Consider the following 25,235-nt stretch of genomic DNA (forward strand, 5'->3'; position numbering starts at 1 on the left):
TCAATGCTAGCGTTAAGGTCTAGCATGGGGGGCAATTCAGCGCGCGCTATTCTGTGCGTTAAAGCCCTAACGCACCTTTGTAAAAGGAGCCCTTAGTTTCTAAAGTCCTAATTTGATTAATCTGCTCTTCATGTTTTTGGATAGTCTCACCGTGTTCTCTCAGCAATTCACCTTGAGTAGTCACCAGGGAGTTGATAGAAACACAGTCATTCCGTAGTGTACTCACAGCCTTCCTCAGATTGGAGTCCACAATTTCGATAGCCTTCCATAGGGGTGTCCAAATTGACTACTGGAGGCTTCACTAAAACTCCAAATTGTATGTCTTCTCTCTGGATGGCTGAGGTTTCTGTAGCCCCGATATCAGGACTTCAGCAGGTCCAATCTCTCCCAACAACTTCTCTCCCGCTCTTCCTCCAAGAGTTAACGCCAGTCCCCCATCTCAGGGGGAATTAGCACTCTCTGTGCCTGCCAGACTTTCCCTTCCAGGTTGGAGCGGAGCCTGCCCCTGAAACAGGCTCAGAGAAACCCATTCTAAACTAAGGTCCACTGTTGGTTCAGGCATCCCTCCCAAAGCCAATGATTTCTCTGTTGCATGGCATGAAGTTACATCCAGGATGGTTGTCTGCAGCAGTCGCCGCAGGTTCCTGGTCACTGGAGGACCTGACCAGGTACTCCCTTTTTGTTTCTCCACTATTGAAGAGGAAGAAAAACACTCAAAAGTAAGTGTCTGTTAGGATTTCATCCTCAGAGATGCTCTGTGCACATGTCTGCCCCTGACGCCATCTTGGTCTCCTCCTGATCTCAGTGTTTAACCAGACCAAGCTGCAATATTACTGATATCTTCTGACTGGGTCTGCAGACATTGATCACGGGAGGCTCTGTCTAAAACACTTGACTTCCCTACAGCAAAAAATACTTTATCATTTGCATTGTTATTATCATCTATATTAGAAGCAGTGTGGTCTAATCCAGTGTTCTTCAATCTTTTTACACTTATGGACCGGTGGAAATAAAAGAATTATTTTGTAGGCCGGCACCAGTCCGCGGTTGAAGAACACAGGGATAAGTTGTGGGCCAGACCCCGCCATCTCTGCCCAATCTCCGCCCCAGACCCTGCCCCATAATAGCACTAATTGTAACACTATTTTTTCCATTCATTTTTCATATACACACACACACAATATAATCTTATTAACACATAATGGTAATGGTTAACCACAAAATTAAACTACACAAAGCACACTGTATGCTTCTCAACATTCATTCCTACCAGAACACAGATAACCCCTATGCAAATATGGAACCAAAAACTAAAAGTACTATTATATACAAACAAACCCTAAGATGCAAGACTCTGCATGCAGTACAATCCCAGAGTAAAAGAAACAAATGCATTTCTTCCTGAACAGTGCAAAATACAGACAGCAGATATAAATTCTCAAAATTGACACAATGTAATCACTAAATTCAAAAATAACATCATTCCCCCTATCATTGTTGTCTCCCTCCCTCCATGCTGTGTCTCACCTTCTGGCCTGCTCCCGCCTGGCTGTTTTATGTCAGCCCCGATGTTATCTTCGGGCCGGCTCCCTCTTCCTTACTGACGCAGTGCACGATGCCGTGGGCAGTGGATCCTCGTTCATCCCGCATCTCATCTGGAAGCTTTCCCTCTGATGTTGTGATGTCAGAGAGAAGGCTTCCGGTTCAGGCGCAGGCTCAATCATCTCTTTGTGCTCTGCTACACTCACCCCCTTCTTTCTTTCCCCTCTTGCTCCTTAAATACCCCTTTCTCTCTCTCTCTCTCTCTCTCTCTCTGCCTCCCACCTGACCAGGCATGACTTAATGGGTGAAAAGAATGCTCCCTAATTTTACCTGTACTTATATTTGGTTCTTCAATATGTGTCTCCGATGATGTCATCAGGGACGTGCCAGAGTAAATCAGGGCAGTAGAAGGCCCCGAAGCAGCGTGTGTAGAGTGCTGCACACGCTGCTGGAATCAGCAGCTTTGTCGGGACAGCAGGAAGGGAAGTGGGAGTAAGTGAAATGCTTCTGCTGCACAGGGAAGTGGTGTGGGGGGGAGGGAATGCTGCTGCTGCACAGGGAAGTGGGGGGAGGGAATCGAAATGCTGCTGTACAGGGAAGTAGGGGGGGGGGAATGCTGCTGCACAGGGAAGTGGGGGTGAAAGAAAGACAGACAGCTGGCACCCGTTAATGTAATGGGCTAAAATACTAGTTTTGAATATTAATTCATTCTACAATTATGAATAGCATTGACTATTGCAACTCTGCTTAAAGGGATTTAGTTGATTGATTTAAGACACCTTCAAATTATTCACATCACAGCAGTGAAATTAATTAAAGGTGCCAAAAAAGGGTCCTTGTCACTCCATTATTAATAGAACATCAAATTCCATTTGCCATAGAATTACATTTAAAATTCTAGTTCTCGTACATAACATTTATCATTCAGGTATATCCTTTTTTTTATTGTGCTCTCTTATTCTCAGCATTAGGAGTCAGCAGAATTTTACAAAGATGTGGTAAATGCGCTGGAGTCCGTTCAATTTCTGTGGTCTTTGCTGCATTTATTGCAACAGCATTGCTACTGTGGTTTTGTAAAAGACCCCACTTAGTAGTACCATCTTTTAGATTTTATTTGGATCTATAACTGCCTTTTCATGCAGAGATTCATCCAAAGTGGTTTTACAATACATTGACTAGTAACCAGGCATTCTTAAGCATTTTCCCTATCTGTCCTGGTAGGCTCACAATCTGAGGTGCCTGGGGCAATGGAAGTGCTAAGTGACTTGCCTAGGGTCACAAGGAGCAGGCTGGGATTGAGCTCACAACTTCAGGGTGCTGAGGCAGAAGCTCTAACCACTAGGCCACTTCCTCCACTCCTCCAAGTATAATTCTATTCTCAGTGTAGTACGTCCTTCCCTCTAGTACTCTGCTTTAATGTTAACGGATGGAACTATTCTATCAAAATTTTAGGCAAGGATCTTAAGACCTTCGTATTTAGAGATGCCTTTGGGACTTAATTGATTTTTAAGTTCTCTTTTCCTTTTATTGCAGCTAAATTTTGGAATGATCTTCCTGGAGACCTTTGATTCTGGAAACACCTTAAAATCTGGTTGTTTCAGAAATATTTATCATGAGGAGTGGCCTAGTGGCTAGAGCAACTGCCTCCGCATCCTGAGGTTGTGAGTTAAATTCCCACTGCAGTTCCTTGTGACTCTGGGCAAGTCACTTAACACATCATTGCCTCAAGTACAAAATAAGTACCTGTCTAAGATATGTAAACCACTTTGATTGTAACCACACCTAAAAGCAGTATATGCATCCCATCCCCTTTCCCCTTAGGGCTCCTTTTACTAAGCTGCGCTAGCGTTTTTAGCGCACGCTGAAGATTAGCGCGCGCTAATCCCCGCACTATGCGGAAAATACTAACGCCAGCTCTATGGAGGAGTTAGCATGTAGCGCGCGCTAAAACCGCTAGCCCAGCTTAGTAAAAGGAGCCCATAATATAAGAAAAATTTATTATACTGTAAGACTTTTGTGCTTTTAATTTGATTGCATTTTTTTATAATTCTCTGGGTATTGTTATCTACATTGTACTGCATTAATATCAGTATAATTATGGTATGACAGCAGTGGGGTATGGTGGATTGGAGCAGGGCATGCGACACGGGCTCTGCTTTGTTTCATTTCTTTTTCCTACTAATGGGTTGGATTTTCTGTTTCTCTCTTTATTTTATCTACTTACTAATGCATTTCTAATAATTATTGTAAACCACTCCACTGGAATTTTAAATAAACCATAACTGCAAAAGGCATTCAAATGAATAATTACAGGTTCCTTCTCCTCCTACCTCCATGATGATGATAACCTAATCTCTCTTTTTCTTCCTTCAGGACCTGTGAAGATGTTGTGCCAGCAGAAGGGAGGGGACAGATGGAAGTTTATATGAGAAATGTGGCATCCTGCTGCTTCTCAGAGGCCAGGGTACGCCAAGGTTTCCAATGTTTTGAAAGCAAAAATCTGCCACCTGTCTTACCCATGCTCTGCTCTTTGCTCTTCCCCCACAAATAATTGCAGCTACCAAGTACCTATACTTGTTAAAGCTACAATGAGGGCTGAGGGTGGGGGTAGGAGAGTACAGTACTCCCCCGAAATTCACAGGGTTTCTGTTCCAGGAAACCCTGTGAATTTTGAAAAACCGCAAATGAGATTTATCACCTGTCACAAGGCAGGGGAGGCAGGAGAGGGCAGCTGGAGAGGCAGGAGAGGGAAGCTGGAGCGCTGGCAGGTGAAGAAAACCACTTGCGGTCTGCTCCGACCGCCTCTTCCTGTAGTAAAGTCGGGCTACACCAATCAGGAGCTGCTTTGACACGCAGCTCCTGATTGGTGTAGTCCGACTTTACTACAGGAAGAGGCGGTCGGAGCAGACCGCGAAGGAGTGAGTCTGCGATTCACGAACCGCGAATTTGCGGGGGAACACTGTACATGAGGCTGCATCCTTCAGCCCCCATTGAGCCACAGTCCTCCAACACACATATGCTTCCCCCATATGGTATTAAAGGTAAACAAATTCTTTGTCAGACTGGGATACAAAACAGGGGCGAGTATTGCTTTCAATTTGGCAGCCTTTTCTGGACACCATGACTCCACATGCACGCAGCCATATTTCCTTGGTAGCCCCTAAGTTGAGTTTTCGTGCTTTTTCATGCATTCCTTAAGTGGGAGGGTGGGGGGGGGGGAGGAAGTTGGGGGATTGATTGGATGTTAAATTTCTTAGTGGACAATGGAATACTGTTTTAACCTGTTTATAGCTCTTTGACTATGGCAACTTATTTTTGCAGAATTACATTGTTGTATCTGCTCATATTGGAAAATGTAATAAATGTAATTAAAATAAATAAATAAAGGTAAACAAATCCTGCATCCATAACCCCCCCAGTGGTGTAGCAAGGGTGACCGGTGCCAGGGGTGGTGGTGCCCCCTTCTGCCCTCTTCCTCGCCCCACCTGCCGCGCATGAATGTGCGCTACCTTTTTTTAAATTTAGTGCGAGCAGCGATGAACTTTTCCAGATAATTTAGCCTGCCTTCCTAGTTCTGCGATCTTTCGTAATTTATGAAAGTTAACCTCTTTTTCCCTGCCTTCTCAGCTACTACTTTTGAGAACCAAAGCAGCCTTCTTTTCCTCTTACTTTTACTTACCGTAATTTCCTTACCAAATGGCCTGTTGCCCTTACAGTAGCTCCTTTAAGTTTTGCCCACTACTTTTCTATTTCTTCCAGAAGTTCCAAACCAGACAACTCCTTGACATAATCCTCCATCTGAACAAAGTTAGTTTTTTTAAAAAGTCTAGAACCTTTGTTTTGAAAGAGCCCTCTCTACACCTATTTTAATATTAAACTGCACCATTTGGTGATCACTGGATGCCAGATGATCACCCACTATAACATCAGAAACACTTTCCTAATTTGCAAGTGCCAAGTACAGTATGGCCCCATTCTGCATGAGTTCCATTACCAACTGCTAGAACAGTTCTTCTTGTAGAGAATCCAGGATCTCCCTACTTCTTGGAGACCCCCCAAATAGGGATACTCCAATCAACATCTGGCATATTAAAATCACCAATTAGTAGTACTTCCCCTTTTACAGCTATGGCTTGAATGTCTTCTATAAATCTCTGTCCACTTTTTCTGTCTGTGAAGGACGCCTGTATATCACACCAATTTCCATTCCCTCATTTCAGATTGACCCACAGTGCCTCTTCCTTACCCTGTAGATCCTGCAATTGTGTGGCTTTAATATGATCTTTAATATATAATTCCACTCCTTCTCCTTATCTTCCTACCCTGTCTTTTCTGAACAGATTATAGCCTGGTGTAACTACATCCCAGTCATGGTTCTCCAAGAATCATATCCCCATGATCACCACTATATCCAACTCATCTTCTAGATCCATCACATCTTCTAGATCCAGAATTTTGTTTCCCATACTTCGAGCATTATTATATACTGCTTTTCAGACATTGCCTCCTTTTCCCATTCGTGTAGAGGTATTCAGTGATTTACTTACCTGAGGGCTTATACTCACCTGGGGGCTTTGATCATCCTGCACAATCACTTCTAGTTTAAAGCCCTCTTCAGTAGATTAGCCAGCCTGCCGCCAAAGACACTTCTTCCCTTCTTTGATAGATATATACCATCCCTGCTCAGCAGCACTTAGAAAATCATCCCATGGTCCAGGAAGCCAAAACACTCTTGATGACACCATCCATGTAGCCATATATTCATCTCTAGGATGCGTGCTTCTCTAATCTGGCCCTTACCTCAACAGGAGGATGGACGAGAATACCACCTGTGCACCTGACTGCTTCACCTTCTCTCTCAGAGCTATGAAATCACTTTTGATACATTCACAGGGGTACCTGGCAGTATCATTAGTGCCAACATGGATGGGCAGCATCGGATAATAGTCATCAGGTTTGATGAGTCTTGGCAATCTCTCTGTAATATCTTGGATTTTGGCACCAGGCAGACAGCATACCTCCCGGGACATCTTGACTGGTCTGCAGATGGATGATTCTGTACCCCTCAGAAGGAAATTACCAACCACCACTACCTTACACTTCCTAGCGATCATGGATCCAGCAATTTTTGGGATTTCAAACTTGGTCCTAACTCTCCCTGGGATGCTCTCATCTCCTCAACTTCCAGGGCAGCATACCGGTTCTTCAGTTCAAGGGTGGGTGGAGTCACAGTCTTGCAGGGTTCCATAATCTGAGTCCAGCTGTCTTCTCTCAGCACAGTCTCTTCTTCCTCACTGCTGGAAATCTTTTGACACCTCATTAACTATTTCATTGATGTACCTCTCATTCTTACAGATGCTTCTCAGTCATGCCACCTCCTCTCTCAGTTCCTTTACTTCCTTCATGAGGGACTGAAGCTGAATAAAGCTTACACATGGAACCACTCCCTCTGCCTGGGTAACATTTTCTGTCTGCACAGAGACAGAAGCTGTAACCTGAGCAGCAGAGGTATTTAATGATTCACTTAGCTGAAAGCTTATACTTACTTGGGGGATTTGATCATCCTGCCTCAATAATTCTAGTTTAAAACCCTCTTCAGTAGGTTAGCCAGTCTGCTGCTGAAGACACTTATTCCCTTCTTGGATAGATGCACACCATCTCTGCTCAACAACCCTTGGAAAATCATCCTGTGGTCTGGGAAATCAAATGCTCTTGACACCATCTGTGCAGCCTTGCATTCATCTCCAGGATGCAAGATTGTCTACCTTGGTCTTTACCCTTGACAGGAAGGTACACCACCTGTGTATCTGACAGCTTCACCTTCTCTCCCAGAGCTACAAAGTCACTTTTGATATTTTTGGAGGAGTAGCGTTTGATATGTTTGGAGGAGTACCTAGCAGTATCATTAGTGCCAACATGGATGAGCAGCATCAGATAATAGTCATTAAGTTTGAAGAGTTTCAGCAAGCTCTCCATTACATCTTGAATTTTGGCACCGGACAGACAGCATATCTTCCAGGATATCATATTTGATCTGCAGATGGATGCCTCTGTACCCTTCAGAAGGCAATTGCCAACCATCACTATCTTTCGCCTCCTAGTGGTCATGGATCAAGCAACTTTGGGGAATTCGAGCTTTGGTCCTTCCTCACCCTGGGATGCTCTCATCTTCTCCACTTCTAGGGCTGCATCCTGGTTTTTCAGTTCAAGGATAGGTAGAATCACAGTATTGATCCTACAAAGTCCCATAACCTGAGTCTAGTGTCCTTCCTCAGCATGGCCTCTTCTTCCTCACTGCTTTGATGCCTCATGAAGCATTTCATCAATGTATCTCTCGCTCTCATGGATGCTTCTCAGTCTTGCCACCTCCTCTTTCAGTTCCTTCACTTCCTTCATGAGGAATTCAAGCTGAAGACATTGTGCATATGGAACCACCCCTTCTGCTTGGGTGACATTTTTTTGTCTGCACAGAGACAGAAGCTTTGGTGACATGATGTTTTCCAGTCATACTGTGTTTGAAGAAGTACTTGCACCTTATCCCAAGTCTGAATGACAGCAGGTAAGATATTCCAATGAAAATTTTCTTCCCCTTAGCTGGTCCTTACTGATCACCTCTTTAGGTACAGTAGGTATTTTCCTGTCCCAGATGGCTTGCATTCTGGATCAATGAAGGGTTAAATGGTTAAACGGGGACAGAAGGCACATTAGTGGACTTGAACTCTGGTCTCTCTAGTTCATAGATTGTTCCTCTAAACACTAGACTAGTCCTCCACTCCTAATCACTAAATAGAAAATTTTTTTTTCTTCCATTATTGTCTGGTTCTTTTATTTGTTTTAATTGTAATAATTTCTGCTTTCCTCAGTCTTTTATTTACCCTTTTGCCAAGTTTTCTTGTCCATTTGACATTTCTTCTCTCTTCATGTTCATTATCCATCTTCTACATATGCCTATCCTTCCCCCATTTTCAGCATCTCCCTTCTCTGTGGCCCTATTTTTCAGCATCTCCTAGACCAGGGGTAGGCAATTCCGGTCCTCGAGAGCCATACACAGGTCAGGTTTTCAGGCTATCCACAATGAATATATATGAGATGGATTTGCATGCACTACCTCCTTGAGATGCAAATCTATCTCATGCATATTTATTGTGGATATCCTGATAACCTGACCTACCTGTGGCTCTCGAGGACTGGAATTGCCTACCTCTCCCTCTTTCTTCCTCTTCCCTACATGGATCCAGCACCTCTCTCCCTCTCTCCTCTCCTCCCATAGGACCAGCATCTTTCCTCTTCCTTGCTCCCTCCAAGGGTCCAGCACTTCCCCCACCTCTCTCTCTCATGCTGACAGTCTAGCTCATCTCCCTATTCCTCCCTCCACAGCCCCTATTCCTCCCTCTACAGCACTTCAATCTATCCTTCTTTGCCAGCACCAGTAGTAATAAACACCAGCACTGCCAGCAAAGTCAAGATTTACGGACTATGGAGGCGCAAAAGGTGCTGGACCATAGGTCAGGGGACAGGAGAGATGCCAGACCAATTGGGGAAGGTGCAGGAAAGAAAGAGGAGAGAGAGAGAGGGAGAGATAGAGATGCTGCTCTAAAATTTTTCAAAAAAGAACCCCCCCTCCAAAACAAACCATCATAATTTCACAGAAAATCCAGAAATTCACTGAGTGCTAGATTCACAAAACTACATGGTAAAAACCGATGGGCTGCTGTCGCAGCCATTATTGTAGCGATTTCAAAAAGGCAAGTCATTCTCAAAACAATGCACATGCAAATGAGGTTGGCGGAGAGTAGCGAAGGTTCGCTAAATTTACATGAGATGAGTCACTGGTCATAGTGATCAGCAAATGCACAGAATACACCACGAAAGAGGTGTAAATGTGCATGTATTGTACAGAACACTCTAAGAACACATAGTAGAAACAATAACTCTTCCTTATTACAGCTCTGTCTTCTTATTTCATACTCTGTCTTGCTAATAACTTTAAGACGAATCTAAAGACATTTCTCTTCCGTGATGCCTTTGAGACCTAACTGTCCTTTTAAGGGCAATTGAGTGAAATTACTACTAAGCTTACAGCAGCCTTTTACCCTATGTTTTTGTCTGTCTGTGTTTTTAAAAGTTTTTATAGTTATAGTTTGACGTAGTGTCATTTTAAATTTTTATTTTACCTAAAGTTTGTCCTTTGTTTTTACAAATTTGTACACCGCCTAGAAGACTGATTGGGCGGGATAAGAAATTTTAAATAAACTTGAAACTTGATTAAGTGTGTCAGCTAAAGCAGTGTTTCTCAAGTCGGTCCGGAAGTACCCCTTTGCCAGTCAGGCTTTCAGGATCTCCACAATGAATATGCATAGAAAAGATTTGCATACAAATATCTGATTTTTCTTTTTGAGGAGAAATAAGGAAACACCTAAACGTCTAGAAGAGTTTTTTTCTCTCCCTTTTTAGATTTATCTTGGGTAATTATAAAGTCTATATTTTTTCCTAGGTTTGGGGAATTACTGTTCTTGTTTTCCTGTATTAAAATTTTGTTTTTTAAAGTAGTTAGCCCTCCCATAATGTAGGCTAGAAGGAAGTAGTTTATGATGTAAAGATTTTTTCGTTATTTACTTTATTGGATTGTAAAATTCCACTCCTAAATGGTTCTGGATGTAGAACTGCTGTAAAAAATGACACAAAAAAAAATTTGCATACAGCAGAGGCAATGTATGCAAACCAATCTCATGCCTGCTCAAATGACGGTGTTTTTGAACTGGTTGGCTGAGCAGCAGAAGTCCTGTTGGTAGTGTTGCCATTAGGGTACCTGTGGCAGAACAAGTTGTTTGATAATTATTTATTTGATAAAGATGATAAGAATTTATTGCAGAAAGAGTGGCTTGAATAAATTGCCATGCTGTAAACCATTTAACTGTTTCAACTCCTGAAGAAGCACTGTAAAACACAGAATCTGTGTCGTACTGAACGAGGCAGAGCTGGGGGGGGGGGGAAGGTTTACGCAAGAAAGATTATGCATAACAATTTGGAGGCATCAATGAAGTGACGTTGGAGGTGATAAGTTTGTACAGCCATCTGTTTACATTATGGAGGGGCTGCAGAATGTTTGGGACAGAGGCAATTTGGCTGATATGAAAGAAAGACATTTACCATGTTTAAGCCAATCTGTGTGCAACATACAAGAAATTTTTATGTTTTAATCTATTTTTGAGATAGTGGGCACATGAAATTTGATTATAATATAATATATAATGTATCATCAAAGCAATTTGACATGAATGTAAGGATATATGTAGGGTTGTTTTTTTTTTAAGGGGTGGATAATGCCCATTCATTGTGGATATCCTGAAAACTTGACTGGCAAAGGGGTATTCCAGGACTGACTTAAATTCTGAGCTTAAGAACATTAAACTCAACTGTCTTTTTTTTAATGGGAACTTTATACTGTTGGCAGTTACTTATTTCAGTTTTATAGGATCACTCTCTAAAGGTAGCCTGGTATTCTCTAACACTAATTGGTCACGAGCTTGGTCTCTGATAATGTTTGTGATATAGTGAAAGCCTTGGTTATGTTCTCCACAAAAATCTCACCTGTCTCCTTCCAGCTTTCAGCCCCAGATCTGGACTTTATGTCGGTGATGTCCTTATGAGAAACCAAAAACAGCACGACTTCCCCTTTCTCATTTTTTATTGGAACAACATCCAAAAGGCACCAGAAAGGCACTCCTAGGACAAAGAAAGCATAAGGCACTGGTCAGATTGATGTCTGAGAGAGAAAGCAAGAGAGCCAAAGACAGGGCAAGGTCAGTCTTTAATCCTTAGGTTGCATGGAAACACTGGACCTCCTCCTCAGCAAACAAAGTGATCACATCTGAGAAAGGGACGTGTGGTCTGGAAAGATCATGCATAGAATCATTGGATAATTATGGTGATGAGTTAATACAAGGCATCACAGTATTTGGAAGCTAAACACAGAATTTGATCTTCCTCTTCACTCAATATCTATATTTACAATTGAGTAGGTGTTATCAAATCCAGTGCCTGAGAACCTATTAGAAGAGGTATATTTCCATGCCATATCAAAATGCATTAACTTCCATGTACAGAAGGAAAACACTTACAGCTTTCATTAACAAATGAAATAATGAATTACAGTTTAGTTGGATGTGGAAGACTGAGAGAAGCTCACAATTTCAGTATATAAGATATCTATATGTAGTTTGGAACACTAGCGGCATGGGAGCAGTCTGTCCAGGTACAGGGAGTTGGGGTGTGCAGGAGAGATTGTGGGCCTGTGGTCTACCTGCATGCAGCTGTCAGTTTCACTGGCCCTGCCCCCTCTGACATCAACTTCCTGTTTTGAGGTGGGGGACCGGCGGAGATAACAGCCAAGTGCAGGTGGATCATGGCCCTGTGACCACTCTACAAACCCTCCCACTGCCTGAAGGAGGGGGGATGCTCAGGCCAGAAGAGGGGTGCTCTGCCCCAGGTTCCCATCCTGCTAGGTACACCACTAATTTGGAATAGTTCCGTGCACATACAGATATCCTATGCTATTTTACAGCGTTTGCTCTCCTAGACCACTTTGCACTAGAGGAATACAGATTGAACAGACTTTATTCCCACGTTCTGACACTGCAAGTACTTTCATTATTGTTGGTACAGATTTTACTTGAACTCTATAATTGTGTCTACTAGAACACTGTGGCCTTGTAGACATTCACCTAACTAGGAGAAGATGTTGCAGCTCTTTATTCATGTGATCAAACTAACTACTGCCACTGGGGCTTGTGATCATCTGAGAAGCTGAAAGTTATGCTGTCAGTAGTTTCACTGCCAGCAGGGTCTCCCAAGGCAGACAAGTTTCAGTGGAGATGCCAGACTAACGATATACCACCTATCTCTGGGCATCAGCAGATGGGCAGTGTTGGAGGCGGAGGATTGCATTTGATTCAACAACGGCAACAACATCTAATTTATGCTGTGCAGAAGAAAGGTCCGGCAATCTATTTCTGTATTCTACCAAGAAAACTTGCTGCTGCTGATGAGCTATAATGTATAGCTGAATCAATGTATAGTGCTGGAAGATGGTCCCCTAGGTCAGAAGGCACTCACCATAGTACTAGGGAAGAGCTGATCATTACCCAGAGTATGCCCAGTGTTTGTGAAGCTTATGGATCAAAGGCGCCAGGTCGACCAGATGCTGATGTTGCTGGACAGAAAAGGGAGATCATAAGCTGTAAAGATATTCTTAACAAAGGAACATGGAACGTGCGAAGTATGAACCAAGGAAAATTGGAAATTGTTAAAGATCAAACGGGAAAAAACAAAATTGATTTGATAGGGATTTGTGAACTCAAATGGACAGGACAGAACCATTTTCAGTCAAACGACCATTGGATCTGCTACTCTGATCATGAAACACACAGGAAAAATGACGTGGCATTCATCCTCAACAATAAGCTTTCAAAAACAGTACTAAAGTACAATGTTATCAGTGATAGAGTCATATCAATCCATCTACAGGGAAAGTCGATCAATATCACCTTGATCCAAGTATATGCTCCAACGACAGACACGGAAGATGAGGTTATAGAGGTTTTCTACAAACAACTTCAAAATGAAATAGATCCAATGCCAAAATAAGATCTACTGATCATTATTGGAGATTTCAATGTATAAGTAGGAAGTACACCTGAAGAAGCAGTGGTTGGAAAGCACAGCATAGGAGAAAGAAATGATAACTTAGTATAGTTTTGTAAAACAAATCAACTGTCAATCATAAGTACACATTTCCAACACCATAAATGTCATCAGTACACTTGGACTTTTCCAAATGACATATATCATAATCAAATTGATTACATCTGTATAGGACAGAGATGGAAATCTGCAGTTTTGACTGCAAGAACTAAACCAGGAGCTAATTGTGCAAGCTACCATGAGCTTTTGACATGCAAGATCAAAGTAAAGCTTCACAGGATCATTAAAGACCTCCCACAATATGACATATTTTTTGTCACGTTGGTTTAGTTATATTCGTGATATTTATATGTTCTAGAAGACTTACTAATGTATGGAACAGGAGAACCAAATTCGCAAATTCAAATGGAGTGGAAATGTCCTAAATAGACTGGTGGACACAATTTATTGCATAAATGTCCTTTCATTTATTCAATAATTCAATGATTCGACATGTACATGTTTCAGTCGAAATGGCCTGCTTCAGGAGTCTTGAAAATCTTCAGCGCAATATTAAATGATGTATCGACTGATATTCAAATTTCCAAGTTGCTAACATGGTATTTGAGTCTGCTAAAAGAAATTATAGGAGTCATAAGTTGTCCTGGGCGTTCATGATTGGACTGAAAGATATACTTACATATAATTTTTATGTATTTATGGTGTATGTTTACTTATATTTATATATATATATATATATTTTACTAATATGCTCAATTTGTAGACTCTTGAAAAAGGCACTTACGTGCCAAAACACTGGCCAGACCCAATAAAGGTTCCATTTGATGATATATTCCTGATTTGTGGCTTCTCTTCCTCATGACTCTTGTGCTTGGATCGAAAATATTCCATCAGATTATTGGATAAAACTAGACAACAGATTTGTCTGTCATTTTATAGGAGATAGAGAGCCCAAAGAGTTAAGAAATGACATCAAAACCATAATTAGTGATGAAGCTAAAAAAAACATTCCAGAAGAGAAAGAAAGCCAAGAAAGCAAGCCTTGGATCTCAGAAAAACCTGGAAAAGTAGCAGAACAAAGAATACAAGCAAAAATTTCCAGTGATAGAGAAAAAGTATCACACATGAACTGAGTGTTTCAACGTTAAGTTCGGTAAGACAAAGAATGAAATCCAAAGGTTATTTTTCAGAAAATTGAATCAGAACATGTAAATGGAAAAACCATATTAACATATCAGGAGTTTAAGAGATTGCAGTAGAAATTCTAGCCTTGATTGGGGATACTTAAATGTGCCAATGGAATATTATTTAATAATCCAGAAAGCATTAAAAAGAGATGGAAAGTATATATGGAAAATCTATATAAAAAAGATAACTTTGGGGAAATTGAACTGGAAACTGATGCCGAAGAAGAACCAGATATTTTAAAAGACGAAGTCATAGCAGCAATTAAAGCTTTATAAAAAAAACAAGTCACCTGGTATCGATGGTATTCCAATTGAATAAATCAAAGGCTCAGAAGGTGCTATCATGGCCCTCATTTGACTGTCTCAACAGATTTGGAAGGAAAAAACGTGGCCAACCTATTGGAGAAGATCACTCTTCATATCTATACCGAAGAAAGGTGATGCCAAGGACTGTAACAACTACAAAATGATTGCATTAATTCCACATGCTAACAAAATATTCCTGAAAATAATACAACAAAGGCAACAATCGTACACTAAGCAAGAACTACCCGTAGTTCAGGCTGGTTTTAGAAAAGGTCGAGGAACAAGAGACAATATTGCCAATGTTAGATGGATATTGGAGAAGATCAAAGAATACCAAAAGCCCTTCTTCAAATACAGCAAAGCTTTTGACTGTGTGGATCACGATAAACTATGGAGAATTCTAGCACAAATGGGAATACCCAAACACATAACTCAGGTGATAAAGAGTCTCTACAAAAATCAAGAAGCTGCTATGAGAACAGAATATGACAACACTGATTGGTTTCCAACAAAACATGGCGTCAGGCAAAGATGCATCTTGTCACCTTACCTGTTCAACCTTTACAGCAAAGCCCTCTTCAGAAAAGCACATTTGGAAGAATAGAGCATTGGTTTAAAAACTGGTGGCCGAAATATAAACAACCTGTACTATGCAGATGATATAATACTCATCACCAGAAGCAAAGAAGACATGCTGTATCTATTGAGAAAAGTCAAAGCCGAAAGACATAACATGGGATTAGAACTTAACATAAACAAGACAAAGATCATGAACATGGAAAATTTTGAAGTTTTTGAGCTTGAAGGTGATAGAATATTAGTTGTAAATGATTTTAATCTTCTAGGCTCTTTTGTAAACAAAGCATCAACTAACAAGGAAGAAATACTCTGCAGAATAGCACTGAGTCGCTCTTAAATGAAGGCTCTTGACAAAGTATTCAGAGGCAAGGAAATAACACTCCAAATGAAGGTCAGACTTATCTATGCACTCATTTTCTCAGTGGTAAATTACAGATGCGAAAGCTGGACACTATGGAAACAAGACAGAAAGAAAATTGGCTCTTTTGAGTTTTAGTGCTGGAGAAGAATTTTATGTATGTCTTGGACTACCAGAAGAACTAACAAATCAATTCTGGAAGAGATCAAACTGGCTATGTCACTCAAAGCCCAATTGATGAAGTTACAACTGTCTTATTTTGGTCACACTGTCAGAAGAGAATGATTATTGGAGAAGGTAATGAGGGCAACCTGCAATCAGATGGCTGGATATGTTGAAAACAACCATGGGGATGATGCTGGAGGACCTTACTGGACTAGCACAAAACTGATCTCTTTTTAGATCTGTAATTCCATCAAGTTGATAGGACTCGAGAACAAGTCAATGGTACCTAACTAACTGACTAATTCTTTATTGTCTTTTTTCAATGACAAATAACAAAGACATTTCCAGTCCCTTCAGGACACAAACAATAGCTGAGACCCAATTAAGCGTATACATTAGTTTGACCAAAAACATCTAATGTACCCCATAACTTTTTAAAAATTATACGTAAGCATCGTTTTTTAACAGCAGCTACTTCTTCAGACTTCCCTACCAAAGAAACCGCATTCTTATCAGGCATGCACAGATAGAGCAGAACTGTTTTTGTTAAGATATATTTTTCATTGCTATCTCCATTAATACATCAAATAATTTAGCTTCTTCCCCTTACAACATAAAGGACAATGCCGTTGACCTTAAATGAACAATTTTATAAGTGAGCATAACTACTACTACTACTACTTATCACTTATATAGCGCTGAAGGGTGTACACAGCACTGTACATTCTGACATTTATAGACATTGATTGACATTTTAAATTTCCTTAAGTCTCCCCCAAACCAAATGCCAATATTGTTGTGTATTGCATATTTTTAGAAATTTATACCTACAATTTGGAAATCAGCTATCATCGGACCAATCCTGAAAAAGCCCATACTTGACCCAGCAACTTTAAGCCTTCCCTTCATATTCAAGATCATGGGAAAAAAATTGTACATAACCAACTCCTCTCCTACATAAACAAGAAGCCCTATCCACATACCAGTCAGGATTCAGAAAATACCACAGCACTGAAACTGTTCTGATGGATGTAATCGACGACTGCTGGAAATTCATGGACTGATGTACTACTAGTACTGCTCGGTCTCAGTGCAGTCTTCAACACTACTGACCATTTAGCCCTCATTACTCGACTCCAAGATATTGTACTAAGCTGGTTCAAATCCTTCCTAAGCAACAGGACCTAAAGGATACTGCTGGACTCCACCCTATTTAAACTGAAACCAAGAAAATACGGAGCCCCATAGGGAGCTCTCTTGTCCCCTTTCCTATTCAACCTCTATGTCAAACCTGTCCTAGATATAGCCCACAGACACCACATACATATCCACTTCTTTGAAGACAAAATCCAACTTTACCTTCCTCTGGGTAAGAGCCACGACGCCCAGATTGCAAGACTGCACAGCTGACTCATGGAACTAAAAAACTGGATGTCTACAAATAAACTTCAGCTAAATGCCTCAAAAACAGAACTCCTATGGATCTGCAAAGAACAGTGCTCTTACACTTGTCCCTCTCTCAACTGGGAAGCCACAACCATAATTGCAAAAGACCAAGCACGTAGCTTAGGTATACTTCTAGACACTAACCTTTCTGGTCACATTTCTCAAGTAGTCTTATCCTCATTCTACTATCTCAGACAGCTTAAGAAATAAGGAACTACTTCTCCGAAACTGACTTCCCCTAAATTCTCTATGAATTCATTCTATCCTGCATGGACTACTGTAATGCCTTATTCAACGGTATAAGAACAAAACAATCTCACAAGCACTGTCATCAGCCCATTGGCTCCCCATCACCAAACACTGTATTTTTAAGGGACTAATAACAGCATACAAATCCTTACACAGCATGGTACCAGCTACATAACAGACAAGCTTCCACAATACTTCCCAAACAGACCACTCCAGAAATTCAACTCCAAATACCCCCTGGCCGTGCCCTCTAACTCCAGTGTGCCAGACGCCGGTCCTACTCCCAATTTCTACCAAGCTACTGGAATCAACTGTCCCCCACATCAGATTCCTTGACAGACTTCTTAACTTTTAGGAGAGCAATAAAGGCCTATCTCTTCCTAAAAAAAAATCACTAGGTATTCAAACTCTATGTATGCAAACTTAGAAAACACCTAAGAATAACCAAATGGTATACTAAACTCTTCTCTACATGTATATCTACCTAAGAGAGTCCAACTATAATGTACAACCGCAAATTGTATCCTGTTTTTCTATGCATTATATATGTTAACATGTAACCCGTTCCGAGCTCATTGAGGAGGACAGGATATAAAATGAACCAAATAAATAAATACATTTATTGGAAAAGACATGTTGTTGAGACTGCTTTATTAGAAAGAGAATTTGGACATAAGGTGGACAAATATTCTCCAATCTCGGGCAGGTATAAATCCTGGAGAGAATGAGCACCTCCATGGTCTATCATACACTTTAACTCATTTTGGAGCCTTTTAACCAAAGCGCATTTGGGGCTCCTTTTACAAAGTCGCGCTAGGGCCTTAACAAGCAGAATAGCGCGGGCTAAATTGCCATGTGCGCCAGCCGCTACCGCCTGCTTTTGAGCAGGCGGTAGATTTTCGGCTAGCGTGTGCTATAGCACGTGCTAATCCAGTGCGTGCGTTAAAAACGCTAGCTCACCTTTGTAAAAGGAGCCCTTAGTTATGGGCTTAACACCAATTATTGTTTTTACCAAAGAATAGTGTATGACCTAACCAGTACTATAGGTTGTAAAGTCAAAAAGCACATAGCATTAACTTATCTTGTGCTTGGTAACGCTCTCTAATTTGCCAGAGCTGCATAAATTGGTGTTAAGATTCACATAATATTGAAAAATTTGTTGAATATGAGATTGAGTAGTATAATGCACAAGAAGGATTCAATTTTATAGTCCTCTCAACAGTGAAGGTTTTTGATCAATGATAGATACTCTCTACCACTGGAAAATCAAAGGAGAATAGTAATATGATCCTTGGGGTGGTATTCTGAGATTTTTCCTTCACCTAGGCATTGACAGTTTGCAGTTAACTGTGCTGACTAGAATGGTGGCCTGTATTTGTTATAAAACATTATATGGTCTTATTCCAAGTTATCTTTCAGATAATTTTGAACTAGTAGAAAACAGACGTTCTTCACGAAACACAACCTTATTTTTTCCCCCCTCAATAAAAGATTGTGTATACAAAAGATTTCTTAATAGAACCCTGTCCTTTCAGGCAGAACTTTGGACAAAAGTTTTAGTGGTTTGATCTTAAGTTTTTCTTCTTACTAGGCCTTTAGAAGATTGTTAAAAACTTATCTATTTGATAAATATGTATAATCTAGATAAGTTAATAATTTCTTAATGCTATATTTTATATATAATGTACACTTCCCCCTCCCCATTCGTGGTTTCGGCAACCGCGATTTCACATATTCGTGATTTTGGGGGGAGGGGGAAAAAAAGAAAAAAAACCCATAGTTTAGCCTTCCCCCCGGCGTCCTGGCCTTACCTGGTGGTCTAGAGGGCTTTCGGGGCAGGAGCAATCTTCCTACGCTCCTGCTCAGTGTAGATCGCTAATAGGAAATGGCTGTGGGGAATTCCTGTAGTCTCTTGAGACGACGACGGGAACTCTCCACAGCCATTTCCTATTGGCGATCTGCACGGGGCAGGAGCGTAGGAAGATCGCTCCTGCCCCGAAAGCCCGCTAGACCACCAGGTAAGGCCGGGATGCCGGGGGAAGGCGGGAGGAGCATTGTTAAACAATTAAGTTGTACAAGCTAATCGACTGTGCGCACAGCTCAAGGTGCTATATACAGAATTTAGGTGTATGTACAATTTGCTGCTTTGAAAGAGTGTGTGTTCTTTCAGAAACGTGAGCACTACTGATGACACATGAAAAAAAACCATTAATTTTTGTGTCTTCCTGCTCATTTTTATCTGTCAGTGACATGAAAAAACATACAATATGATGTCAACATTTCCTATGTTATTTCAATTGAAAGCATATTCTTATAAATGGGTGGGAGGGAGAAAGGAAGAGATCAGTTATCAGCCCTTGCTATAGAAGACTTTAGGCTCTGTGGAACTTACCACTCTTTCTATATAGAATAAGTTCAGCCTTGAACTCCTGCCTCTCATCCAGCGCCTTCTGAATCTGCAGCTGAAGCAGCTCATTGGTCTCAGGCCCATAGAGGAAGGTGCAAGCACAAGACCGTTGCATGACCTCTGCACGGGTGAAGCCAGTAAGGTCACAAAAGCCGTCTGAGCAGTAAACCACAGGGAATGTGTCCAGCACCTGAGCATTCCCCAGAACAAAGTTACTATCTGCAAACAGACAAAGAATGAGGGTCATGAAAGAATGTCTATCCAAGTAGAATGGGTAGCTGTGCCATGGAAAAAGAATTGCCAAGTAGGGAGACAAGGTGAGCATTTGTGGGAAGGTCCTTTATCTTTACAGGTAAGTTTAAGTTTCAAGTTTATTAGGATTTTATATACCGCCTATCAAGGTTATCTAAGCGGTTTTTACAATCAGGTACTCAAGCATTTTCCCTCTCTGTCCCGGTGGGCTCACAATCTATGTAATGTACCTGGTACAGAACTTTACGATATCTGGACTGTGGGAAGTGGTGAGATTTTTGTTGAGTCTTTCATATTAAAAAAACTATAACACTCCTGAGCAAGGGAGGCATCTCTGTATGTATTTGTGTAGGGGAGTATAAAGTCACCACCAACTTTTATCATTGGCTCTGGATTTCAGGCATACTGGATATATGGCATAAACTGAAAACATAAGTGGTAGAAATGAAGCCAGTTCAGGTTCATCCCAGTTCAATGCAGTAAGTGAGATCCAGATAAACCAATAACAAATGCCACTCTTGGACCTTAAAGTTTATTTAAGATATAGGGAAAAGAGTGTCTAATTTTATATTGCAGTCCAAAATATGCAACTTTTAAAAACACAAGAAAATGATTAAGGGACCTTCTGTGTGTACTAAGCTTTTCCCTTATTGACACAGAATGGGAGAAAATTCTTGTGCTGAAATTGAGGAAAATCCTTCACAGTAATAGAGTGGCACTCATGGAACTGGTTTAATTTGTGTGTGTGTGTGTGTGTGTGTGTGTGTTTGGGTCCACCAAATGACTTTTGCTTAGTGCCCTATCTGGACATTTGAGGGGTGTGGGTGTGGGTGGAGTAGGGTGGGGAGAAAAGACATGAGAACTTTGACAGGGATTTTTTTTTCCACATCCATGCATGCACCGAAGAGGTGCAGATGTGCTTATCCTGGTATGAACAGTTCTGGGTGCAACTTTTTGTGTGTGTGTTTCCTGTGCTGTGTATCAGGCTCTGAACCCTTGCTTTGGGATCTTTTTACTGTTACATGAGAATAACAGTACACTGAAACCAGAGGGAAGAAATTAAAAAGGGGGGGGGGGAGGGGGAAGGGGGTTATCCCGCTTAAAGACCAGAGAAAAAGGAAATTTTGCTATTGCTTTGTAACCTTTGATCATGAACACTATAAAACAGAAATAATAATAATACTGGAAGCTTTTAATACATATTTCTCTGCTATATATCATATGATTATTATGACAACAGTTTATGATAGAAAACCTCTTTTTTTTGCTTCATATTTTGACAACATAATCTCCTATAAAATGTAGTAGCCATTTTCAAAGAAGATTCATACAAAGGCTGACTTAAAATGTGCTCTAAATAGCAGTAAAGGCGCCAACATTTCAAAGTGACTGGGGATACTAAACACAATACAAATAACCCCTCCCTGGACTCAGTGAATATTGAGATGAATAACAATATCCAGGCTCTAATTTTTTAGTTTCTCTTAGGCTGTGTATAGATTTGAAAGTTGAGAAGCGCACTTTTGCCCCTGTACTCGTGCACATTGGTGCCTGGGGCGTAAGACAGAGGAGCTGTCCAAAGTGCTGAAACTCGCTCATGTCGTCCAGAAAATAAGCGTCATCTTGCATTCGCTAGCATGAGGAATAACGAGCACTGGACCTAACACCCTTGTGTGTTAACTTTAATTGGAAGATCTAAAAAAAAAAAAAAAAGTGAATGCTTATTTTTATAGTGTTCTACATCATTATGTTTTTATAATGTTAATGCTGGCAGTATAAAAAGAAAGTAATCACTGTTCATATAGTGAATATTAATATTTTCCCTGCAGTCTATTTCTCAAAACAATCATACGAGTTAGGCATGCAGGGAACTGCTTAGTTATTCAGTCTCAAAGGGAGCAATGTTTCTTGTTTAGAGCCCAAATAATGGGCTAAGCATATGCATCTATTAGACTTTTTCTTTCTTTCAGAAAAAGTCATTTTTATAATTACAACCTCCTAAACAATTCTATACAAAAACTAATGAAACACAAACAGCTACTAGAATATGCCACCTAGCCACATTTCCCCCGATTTCTAGGTGGAGAGACAGAAGCTTTACCCTCATCTTATGTAACCAAAACACCAATGATTTCTGAGTTCAGAAAGTCTGGCATTTTGGATTAATTCATTCTTCTGGCAAGCATGTACCTTTGTCGTGCTTTGTAGTTCACCTGTTTTGGAAAGTTCACAAAATGTGAAAACCTGTGTTTAGGACCTGTTTGATGCGACTATTTTTATAAACAAAAGCGTCAATAAAATCAGTTTTTGAAAAGAGCCAAATGCAGGCAGTGCTTTGATTTTCAACCCCCAACTCCTCCTCACATTTCTAATTACTGCAGCATCTACGTCGGGTTCTTCTGTAAGAGCTGACTCAAATGATGCTGGCTAATTTCAGGCTTTCAAATTTTTAAGTGGCGCTCCTATATTTTTAGCAGTCGCATCTTCACCTACAGTACAGAAAAATGTTTATCTTGTTATGTGAAATCAATGCTGTTTTAAACTCCAAACTTATGGTGTGTGGTGTGTGTATATGTGTGAATTTCTCTCTCTATATGTGTAAAGTCATATATATATATATATATATATATATATATATATATATATATATATATATATATATATATATATATATACACACACACACACACACATATAACACATACACACACACACATATATATATAACACATACACACATATATGAAAGTCTGATTTTATATTTATCAGATTGTAGTTGAAGAATAATTATCTGCTAAAAATATAAAAGCCACTTATTATAAATATTCAAACACCACAATGATTCAAATGAAATAGTATATGCACAAACTGAAAATACGAAGGAGCATTTAAAATACAGTACACTGGATATTAGATACATCTGTCGTCGCAGCTTACCCTGCGCCTGACCAAATAGACTCCTGTCTTCCAAAGTTTATTCCTAAAGAAATCTATTTGGCGATGAGTCTTTACCCTACCCATCTTCACATACTTACCTGTTCAACTACAGGCACATATGGCTGGCTATATGTATAGAGAACTCATGAAACACATGTTGAAAGTAAGTTGAGTGGTTACGAATATGTCTGTCCATTTTATGTGTACAAACAAATACAAATGCGTAGAGTGGACGGTGTGAGTCTGTAAGAGACGTGGCAGTGTATTGATAAGTGACTTTGTGTCGATGACTTTGTATGGAGCCTTGTGCAAGTCAATGTTGCAGTGCATGCAATTATATACGCTCATTTTCGTGGCAGAGAGCCTGAACATATTGTGTGCACTGCTCTCGCTTCTTTTGTTATTAACAGTGACGGGGGGGGGAGAAGAAAAAAAAAAAAAAAAACACCCCAGAATCTTGGCAGAATCATTTTAAATGAATGGCAAACGCCATAAACAGGCAGTGCGGTCACCTAAAATCCCCTCAAGAACACTAAAGCTTCAGTTCTTCCTTCCTGATAAATAAATAACATCTTGAACGCCACCCAAACCTCACTAGTACCAGAACTGGTGTTTGTGCTGAGATACTTTAAGGAGATGACCAAACACGAGAGCCCAAGAGCTCTGAGGACATTCCAGCAACTTCTCCGGATCTTTTTCCTTCACCTCTCCCTTCCCTACCCGCCTATAGGCACCTGTAGAAAGAAAAACCCTCCTCAGGTTTTTTTTCTGCCTCATGGACTCTCTTCTGCTTGGGCACTTCCCTCACTGGATTATCCTTGCAATCTCTTCACCTATTCTCTCCAAGGTAGCTCAGAAAGGCCCATAACATCCTCAGTTCCCTCTCTACAGCTCCCTCCAGCTCGGCCTGGTCACAGAGCCTTAACCCGAGCTACTGAAAGCAGCTTAGTGCCATCCATTCCGCAATCGCCCTGCACCGAAACTCATCTTTAAAACCGCATCAAAGGCTGTACTTGGAAGACATTGCATCATGTCAACTCCTCAAGGGACATTTGAAACCGGTAAACACATAGCAAACGGCTGAGACCTTGGAAACTCGTTACTTACGTGTCCCATCAAATCGAGTTGCTATTGTGTCTAGAAAAGTGTTCTGAGGAGCAAGCAGACCCCTCATAGCAGGCATTTTAAGGACTTCTCGGAACGAACTCCATCCTCCAGGGAATATGGGAGACAGTAGATACTCAATCCTTTTTTCTTTTTTTTTAGATATTGCTAAACAGTCTCAACGACACTGTAAATTCCAGCCCCGGGGAAAGAAAAAGTTATTTTTTTAAAAAAAGTATCTTTCCTCTTTCGAGATTCCAGCATATTGCTTCTATCCTTGTTTTTTTGAAAAGTCAATAAAGGGCGCCTTTGTTTTGCTCCCCCTGGGTTGGCAGGGAGTTTGCAAGGCTGTCCTGGCTGCTCTCCCCCTCCCAGATCTGGGGTGTTCCAGGAGCTCCTCGTGACTGATGGGGGGGGAGGGGAGGAGGGGGGTTGACAGCTTTTCCCTTTGGGAAGCGCACGATCTGGCCACACACCTGCGCAGGGGGGTCCTTTTTGCACTCCCAGAAGATCCTCCGGAGCCCCCTGACCAGGAGCAGCAACGCCTGCTAGTATCTTTGGCTCTCCCCTTCGGCCCCCCCCCCCCCGTTCCCTCCGCGCCCCCCGCTCTCTCCTTGGCACCTCCGGGGATGCTCGCGAGGAGACGCGTCAAAGCCGGGCTTCAGGCGCTGAGCAGCCCAACTGGATGGAGATCGGGGTCCTCCAGCTCCAGAGCAGCAGCAGCTCTCTCTCTTTTCCGGCTCGCAGACCCTCCTCCCCGCAGAGTTGCTTTGCTCCCTTTGGAACTCCACTTCCCGCCCTCCCAAGTCTTGTCGCCGGAGCCAAGGGAGGAGGGGGGGGGTAAGTTTCTTGCCTACTACGGTTGAGAGCAGCCTCCCCTTCCCTTCTCTCCAGCGCAGCCTCTGCTTGCAGTAACCATAGACACAAAAGACACACCCTGCCTCTTCCTTAAAGGGCCCGAACCCACCAGGAGAACAACGGGGAGGGGAAGGGAAGGGGG

At 41.3% G+C, this 25,235-nt stretch overlaps 1 protein-coding gene across 1 annotated transcript in view; it reads right to left on the minus strand.

Moving 5' to 3' along the window:
- The window catches only part of KCNH3 (potassium voltage-gated channel subfamily H member 3), a 118,523-nt gene extending 94,135 nt beyond the window's left edge, over positions 1-24,388 (minus strand). Inside the window, exons 1-4 of the mRNA XM_033937814.1 lie at positions 24,239-24,388; positions 19,928-20,161; positions 11,134-11,268; positions 9,753-9,755 (exon numbers count right to left, since the gene is read on the minus strand). Coding sequence (XP_033793705.1) covers positions 9,753-9,755; positions 11,134-11,268; positions 19,928-20,161; positions 24,239-24,314 — 448 coding nt within the window. The 5' untranslated portion in view covers positions 24,315-24,388. The remainder of the gene's footprint in view (positions 1-9,752; positions 9,756-11,133; positions 11,269-19,927; positions 20,162-24,238) is intronic.
- Between the last annotated feature and the right edge of the window lie 847 nt (positions 24,389-25,235).

Source organism: Geotrypetes seraphini, chromosome 3 (genome assembly GCF_902459505.1).
Source record: "Geotrypetes seraphini chromosome 3, aGeoSer1.1, whole genome shotgun sequence".
Classification (NCBI taxonomy): Eukaryota; Metazoa; Chordata; class Amphibia; order Gymnophiona; family Dermophiidae; genus Geotrypetes; species Geotrypetes seraphini.